The sequence below is a fragment of the Nicotiana attenuata genome, unplaced genomic scaffold (genome assembly GCF_001879085.1).
Source record: "Nicotiana attenuata strain UT unplaced genomic scaffold, NIATTr2, whole genome shotgun sequence".
Classification (NCBI taxonomy): Eukaryota; Viridiplantae; Streptophyta; class Magnoliopsida; order Solanales; family Solanaceae; genus Nicotiana; species Nicotiana attenuata.
The window spans coordinates 587,119-594,437 of NW_017670517.1; the positions used below are offsets into that span (position 1 = coordinate 587,119).

Genomic DNA, 7,319 nt, shown 5'->3' on the forward strand with positions numbered 1-7,319 from the left:
AACTGTTAAAAAAATGACTAATTAACTATCTCACGTCGACTTGCCTAGCAAGTGGATGTTAGGTGCCATCACGACCCCGATGTTTGGATTACGGGTCATGACAAGTTGGTATCAGAGCACTAGGTTGCCTAGGTCTCACGAGTTATGAGCAAACTTAGTAGAGTCTGGAGGCCTATGGAGGAAATTGTTTCTTGGGGAAAGCAAACATGACTACATCAATGATAATTATAAATCGGACTTGAGGAAAATAAATTGTAATTGAGGAAAACCAACAAGAAACCAAGGAAAGAAAATAAATAAGAAAAGAAAAAGATTGATGGAACATAAAGAAAGCAAAATACATGTTAATGTGATCAAGAAGTACATGAGAATATATGGAGTTACTTACACAAGGATTTGGTCGCAGATTATCCTAAATATTAATTGAGTTATTTCTTTGAGTTTATATCTACAATATTTTCTACTTTAGATATTGTAGACTTATTGACTTCATCTGTGACGGATTCGACTGACGACTTCACTCTATTCTCAGCTTTAAGCTCCACGTCTTGTACCTGCATATAACTAAAATGTATTATACTGTATTCTTCCTCCTGTACACGAAGTTGACTTTATTTTATTCGGGATTTTATTAACGTAAGTAGCGTTAAGAAAGGAATTTTTAAAAAGAAAACATATTTTCTTGGTTATTTCCTCGTCTCTTGTTGGACTAGCTGGAGAGGATGTTGCGTTAAGGAACAAGTCATAGTTGATATATATCAAACCAAAAAAAAAAAAAAGTCATAGTTGATAAAAAATTGCCATTTGTTGAATGCGAAGACGAGACGAACAAAATTATGAATTTTGTTAAAGCAATTGTCTGGTCAGACTACGATAGCTTGTATAAGTTTGATTAATCTTATATAGAAAAAACATATTAAGAATTTTTTTTTTTGTTATTTGCATTTTGCACCAATCTGAAAAACTGAGTAATGATACTCCCATAAGAGGTTATGATATAGCGATAGTGTACAATTACTTTACAGTGTATGTGTATATAATTTAAATCCTCTCATGGACGAAATTAACTTTTTTTTGATACAGGATTAATTTTTGTGAAGCAGCTAGCTGGGTTAGAACAGCAAATTCAAAAAAGAAAGCAAATTTTCTTGGTTGTATCCTTATCACTTGCTGGACAAGGAAAGAGAATCTTAGTCTTCTACATCAATAAAAATTAGTATAATAATCATTTTCAAGTCATACTTGATGAACAATTTTATCGCGAAGATGAAGCTAACAATTATATATGAACTTTAAAATTGCATTGTATCAGACTGGAAAGGCTGTATAAGTTTGATTTTTTGGAGGAAAAGAGCTTAAGGAAAATTAAAAAAAAAATATCAATCCGACTTTGCAGAAGGATTAGTATCTTTCAATTCTTAAAAGTCAACAATATTAATTTTATGACTGAGTTATTATTGTATTTGAGGCAAATTTTCAAAGTACGTGGAGTAGTAGCTTGTTTATATTTTTTTAATGTATAGTCAAGTTAGTTGCCAGATTTTAAAGAATCCCATTTTAATTTGAACAAGTAACTAAACTTGAAATCTAAAAGTAAACAATAAGAATAATAAATTACGTACTAGTTGGTAATGAAGGTGTTTAATTAACTAAGAAAATTATAAAGTGAGTTAATTAGATAAACCTTATCAATAATATCTCCAGCTGCATGAGCAAACTTGGCTGTTTCTTCTGAGAAATTTTCCAGAGCTTTGAGAGTATCTTTGAGTTGGCCTTCTGGCAAATCTTTCCCAATTTCTTCAGCCACTTTGTCTACTTCCTCAGCCACATTCTCCACCTCCTCTACTACTTCTTCTACTGTTTCTATTACATCTTCCACCTTATCTGTATATATATTTGGCAAATTAAACCTTTTAATATACGTGAAAAGCCCCTTAATTCTCTATTAATCTTGAATTTCAAGGAAATCTTACTTTTAAGTTGCAATAATGACCCCCATTTATTGCGGAAGAAGGGTAAAATTATTGATAGCAGAATTCCTATAAGCCAGCCATTACTGCAACAATGCTCATAAAAAGTATAGTGATTAATAGAAGCACTAAATTAGAGCAGTTGAATGTATACGTTCCTTTTTACTAATTTTTGTAGAGGATCTGATAGATGAAGATAGAGACGGATTTAGGTCGGGTTTTATGAGTTCAAATTTCCAAATCAAACTATGTATACATATGTAAAACAAATTAAAATGTAGATCATATGACAATATTACATTCATTTTGAACTGATTGACTCTAAGTAACGATCAATTCGTCGGTCGATAAATGTCAAATAACTTACAAGGGATTTGAAGAGGGTGGAGAAGGCAAGGGACCTCCTGGTTGACCATTGCTGCTCACCACAAACTTCCTATATCGAAAATGAAGAAGAAATTGGAGGACGTAAAGTAGATCATGTTATCTAAAAGAAATATGTTCACAAATATTAATCACTAGTTCCAACAAAAACCAAGATGTTTACCTCTTAATTTTGTCACTAGTTAAAAGTCCTTTTCTTGATCCGAGAAATGACAAGCTATTATACTGATCTCCGAAGCTGCTTACATCCTTATTTTTCAAGATTTTAAAGCTAAAAATAGGGTAGAAAGAAATACTATGATACCTGTAACGGGACCAGCAGGCATGGTTTATACTTGTTGAACTTTGCAAAAGAATGGATGTTGTCATATATATATATATATATCGATGAAAACTTATGCAGATTTTCCTTGCTAACTTTGGAGATGGCGAAAGAGGATAACAGATTTTCAATGGAATAAGTTGCCAAGAGTTTTTACATTTGGGTTTATACATAGAGAGCGGAAAGTTATAGAATATTTGGCATATACGTTGGGTTCAAGTCTTCGCAAATAGTTGCATATTTTATAATCTACAAGTAGTCAAGTATAATCTATGTATAGAAGTAGTAACATTTTTGTTACAGTGGAGGAAAGAATTATTCAACGGAAAATATAGTTAAGGATATTTAATACAATTGAGTATAGACGTGAGGCATTAGGATAAGGAGGATAAAAAGAAAAGCAAACCACTTCAAGTTTTTTTCTACTTAAATATAGAGAGTACGTGATTGTAACCAAAACTGTTTGTATCATGTTTGGTGCAAATTGGACTAGTGTATTTCATAATTCAATGCACTTTCGCGATGGATGGCTAGAGATATAGGCGATTGGGAGGAAGTTTGAAAGTTCAAAACCACTAAAAGCAAGGTAAAGGCCACAGGAAATTGTCTAGATATTGAATGTCATAACTTTTTTTTTTTATATTTTAAATTCAACTAATTATATATACTAATTAACAATATAAAGAACTTCTAAAACTGAATTTAACAAAATACGCTTTATGAATATTCATTTATGTTTTAAACGTTCTAGGTTTGATAATAACCCATAAACATGAGCTCAATTATAAGTGTGATGATTCGTATTCGACTATGTATTTCGTCTAGTATAACTTTTAGCGTATGCTCAATCTGATGAAGCTCGTAATAAGAGGACCCATCAGGTATTGCAGCCAGCCCTCTCTAGTCCTTATAACTGGGTAGATATTACATCCCTGAACTTTACTCTAAAAATCAAAGCCCTTCTCCAACTTTGACAATAGACATTCTCATCCTCCTATTTCAATTGAACTTCCTAATTACCTATTTTACCCTTTAAATTTTTAACTTTTATGTATTTATTTTTTTTACTTTTTTTTTTCCTAATATCATAATATTTTTCTCTTTTTTGAATCTATGTTATGAACTAAATATGAAACATTTTGTTGACCTGAGCAATTTTGGTTTTGATGATTGACAAATGAACACATGCATGAACCAGGTCCATGGACAGTGTACACAGGTGACGGGCAGAATCAAGCAAAAGGCATGCACATAAAAGGGATAAGTATAAGTGGTTATTTCTGATAATCCCTGAACGAAAATGTTGTATATTTGATAAGGAGCATGACTCCTTACTTGAAGAGAACTCTATCCAAGATAAGTAAAGAGATAGAAGTTGAAGATAACTAGAACTCTTCCACCAAGGAAGAGTAAAGTATTAGACTTCTAGTTAATCCTTATTCTACTAACTCTATCAGTTTTGTCCTCTTTTACAGGCGATGCACATACACTGAAGTTAAGCACGAATTGAGAGCAAAATAGCAAGACATTTTGTGAGCAATTCATGTGAGATTTAAGAGTGTGATCCTGAAACTACACGAACCAAATTGAAGAACCAGCTCCATAAAGAGTTTTATGTGTCTTTCTTTATTTCTAGTTCAAAGTGTAGTAGGCGTTTTGAGTTGTACCGTTTAGCTTTCTAAGAAGCAAATTGTACTAGGTACTTGAGTTGTATCTTTCAAGTTAGAGTTAACTTGAAGTAGTCCAACAGCCTGTGGCGTGTTGCTATAAGGGTTGGAGTTAATCCTTAGGTTTGCAAGAGATTGTAAACTCTAGTTGTATTGTTCAAGTTAGAGTTAACTTGAAGCAGTCGCGACAGCCTGTGGCTGGTTGCTACAAGGGTTAGAGGTAATCCTTAGGTTTGCAAGAGTTTATAAACTTTGTTGTTGGCTCAGAGTTGTAGTGAAGTGTTTGGGGAAATTCCTACTGGGTAGTAGGTCGTCATTTTTCACCTTTTGAGCCGGATGTTTTCCACGTAAAGAACGCATAGAAGAACCAGGTCCTTCGATTATCTAGTGCACACGAAAATCAGGCACCACACAAATCACCCCCCTTTTGTGTGGTATTGAAGTATAAAACATCAATTGGTATCAGAGCAGGTTATCCTTGAAGAGGCTAACACCTTAGGAATAGATCGAGATGAGTGCACTACCTGAAACTCGTAAAGAGTAATTCACTAATAGGCCACCACTATCCAATGATCACTAATATTGCTTATGGTTGGAGAGGAGAAGTGGTCACTTGCAGATAAGGCTGTGAGCACGTGATTTTTGCCACGCTTAAACTACTCCTACAAAATTCTTTAGAATTAGGATTTTCCTTTATTATTTGAATTTTTAGGAATTAATTGCATGATTCTGTGTCTTGTTTGCATTTTTGTGTGCATTTTACTTGATATAATTCCAAAAATACAAAATAGTATGCACTTTAATATTACAAAAATAATAAGGAATTCAGTTTGAGACTAAATATCTCTCTCTCTCGGTGCATGTTAGATGATTTAACCTGCGCCATCACCGGAAAATGGGAGGAAGAGGGAGACCAAAGAGAAATCAGACCAAATTGATCATCACAGATCGAGAAACAAGGAAATTAAATCACAAGAGAAAGGGAAACAACATGGAAAAGGGAAAATGCAGGAAAAGGAGCTGGATCTGGACAGTGACGATGAGCTAAGCTGGCCAGATCTGAGCTGCAATCGAGTAAGTCCGAGCATCCCAGCAAGCCCAGCTAACATAGGGTTATCAAAAATCAACTCACCAGCTACCATCGGAGAAGCAAGCATCAGTAGAGCTAAAGTCAATGAAACAGTAACAAACAGTAATGGTAAGGTGCAGGGCAATGGAACAGTACCCGCGCGAGCAGAGGATGACAAGAAGAAACCAACAGATCTAGGCAGATCATGGGCTGGACTATTGCATGACAACAAGTTAGCTGCAAAAGGAATGGATCTAACATACATTCCACAGGTGATACAAGAGGGTGAAGTTGTAGTGCAGATCCTGGAGGAAGACATAGCTGATGAAATACAGAAATGGAATCGAGCTCTAATTCTCTGTGTAGTTGGAAACACTCCAACTATAGGTGTTTTTGAACGATTCATAGCTGCTCAATGGGGGAAAGCCAGGAAACCTAATGTACTATATCATAGTGATGGCTATTTTATAATTCTAATGAATAGCATTGAAGAAAGAGATGAAGTGATAATAAATGGACCATATACTATGAATAGTAGACCTATAATACTGAAAGCTTGGACTGAGAATTTTGATTTTAATGAAGAGGTGTTGAAAACCATACCATTGTGGGTAAAGTTCCCAACACTTCCACTGAGTTACTGGAGTAATAAGGCACTTAGCAAAATTGGAAGTGGATTAGGAAAACCATTGTATGCAGATGCTTGTACAACTATGACTGATAGAGTTTGCTATGCTAGGGTTCTCATTGAGATGGATATAACAAAGAACTTACCGGGAACAATTAAGCTGATTGATCCAAAGGGAAAAATGTATGAACAAATTGTCCAGTATGACTGGAAACCACAGTACTGTCAAACCTGCTGTCAAATAGGTCATTCATGCCAGAATAAAGGAGCTAAGAAGCAAGAGGGGGGCAAACAAGTACATGGAACGCACCAGCAAGAAAAGATATGGAAAGCTGTGTGGATTTTAGATCCTAAGGCAGATAGAATTGATGAAAGGGACAGATTCCTGGAACAAATGGAAGATGAAAGGGATGAGGTACACATGGAGGAACAATGGCAGGTGGCAAAAGGTAGATCTGCTTCAAAAAAGAGTGGAGATGGCAGGGATGAAAGAGAAGTAAACATTGGCAATGCATTCACTGTCCTTGTAGATACAGCTCAAAGAATGGTCCAAATGACAATGGAACAAAACAAGGAGAGTGAACTGCCTAGGGATAGAGGCAGAGGGGGTTCCAACAATCCAAAAAATCTTTAATGATGAACATCATAGTTTGGAATGTGAGAGGAATGAATAAAGTGTATAAGCAAAAAGAATTAAAAAGCTTCATTAAGGAGAATAAGGTAGTACTGATAGCAGTTTTGGAGAACAGGGTTAAAGAAGTAAAGGCAGAAGGTATAATAAGGAAGATAGTTAATAACTGGAGATGGATAACCAATTATGCACAGGCTCCAGGTGGAAGAATATGGATTGCATGGGATCAGACAAGGATAGAATTTGAAGACTATAAAATGCACCAACAATACATAATAGGGGGAGTTACAGGGAGACAGAGTGGTATCAAATTCAGATTGGGTGCTGTATATGGAATGCATACAATACAAGACAGAAAAGGCTATGGGAAGATATGGAAAAATAAATTGCTGGTACTAATGATCCTTGTGTGATACTAGGTGACTACAATACCATTTTGACAACTGAGGACAGGACTCAAGGTACTCAAGTACAGGAGTATGAAGTAAAAGACTTTAAAGATTTCATATGGAGGAATGGATTAGCTGAATTAAAGACAGTAGGTAGGAAGTATACATGGACAAACAACCATGTACATAGTAAGATAGACAGAATACTGGTGAATGCTGCTTGGATTCAAAAATGGCCAGAAATGGAAGGAAGGGTGCT

The 7,319-nt window shown here is 35.0% G+C and overlaps 1 protein-coding gene across 2 annotated transcripts; it reads right to left on the minus strand.

Moving 5' to 3' along the window:
* Positions 1 to 277: 277 nt before the first annotated feature.
* Positions 278 to 2,969, minus strand: LOC109240472. 2 transcript variants are annotated; one of them, XM_019407127.1, is made up of 5 exons: positions 2,659 to 2,969; positions 2,338 to 2,406; positions 1,974 to 2,056; positions 1,685 to 1,884; positions 278 to 554 (listed from the first exon to the last, which is right to left on the minus strand). In XM_019407127.1, the coding sequence occupies exons 1-5, from the start codon at positions 2,847 to 2,849 to the stop codon at positions 429 to 431; spliced, it is 669 nt and encodes a 222-aa protein (XP_019262672.1). In that variant the 5' UTR covers positions 2,850 to 2,969; the 3' UTR covers positions 278 to 428. The 2 variants fall into 2 exon arrangements, with proteins under 2 accessions (XP_019262672.1, XP_019262671.1); XM_019407126.1 differs by having other exon boundaries at positions 2,518 to 2,969.
* Positions 2,970 to 7,319: the final 4,350 nt, after the last annotated feature.

Excerpts from the sequence above, each read along its gene's own strand:
- LOC109240472 (XM_019407126.1), bottom strand. The coding sequence starts at position 2,849 with ATGTATAAACCCAAATGTAAAAACTCTTGGCAACTTATTCCATTGAAA. Across the intron at positions 2,407-2,517 it reads ACTAGTGACAAAATTAAGAG|GAAGTTTGTGGTGAGCAGCA; the intron begins GTAAACATCTTG and ends TTTTCGATATAG. Across the intron at positions 2,057-2,337 it reads CCACCCTCTTCAAATCCCTT|TAATGGCTGGCTTATAGGAA; the intron begins GTAAGTTATTTG and ends GCATTGTTGCAG.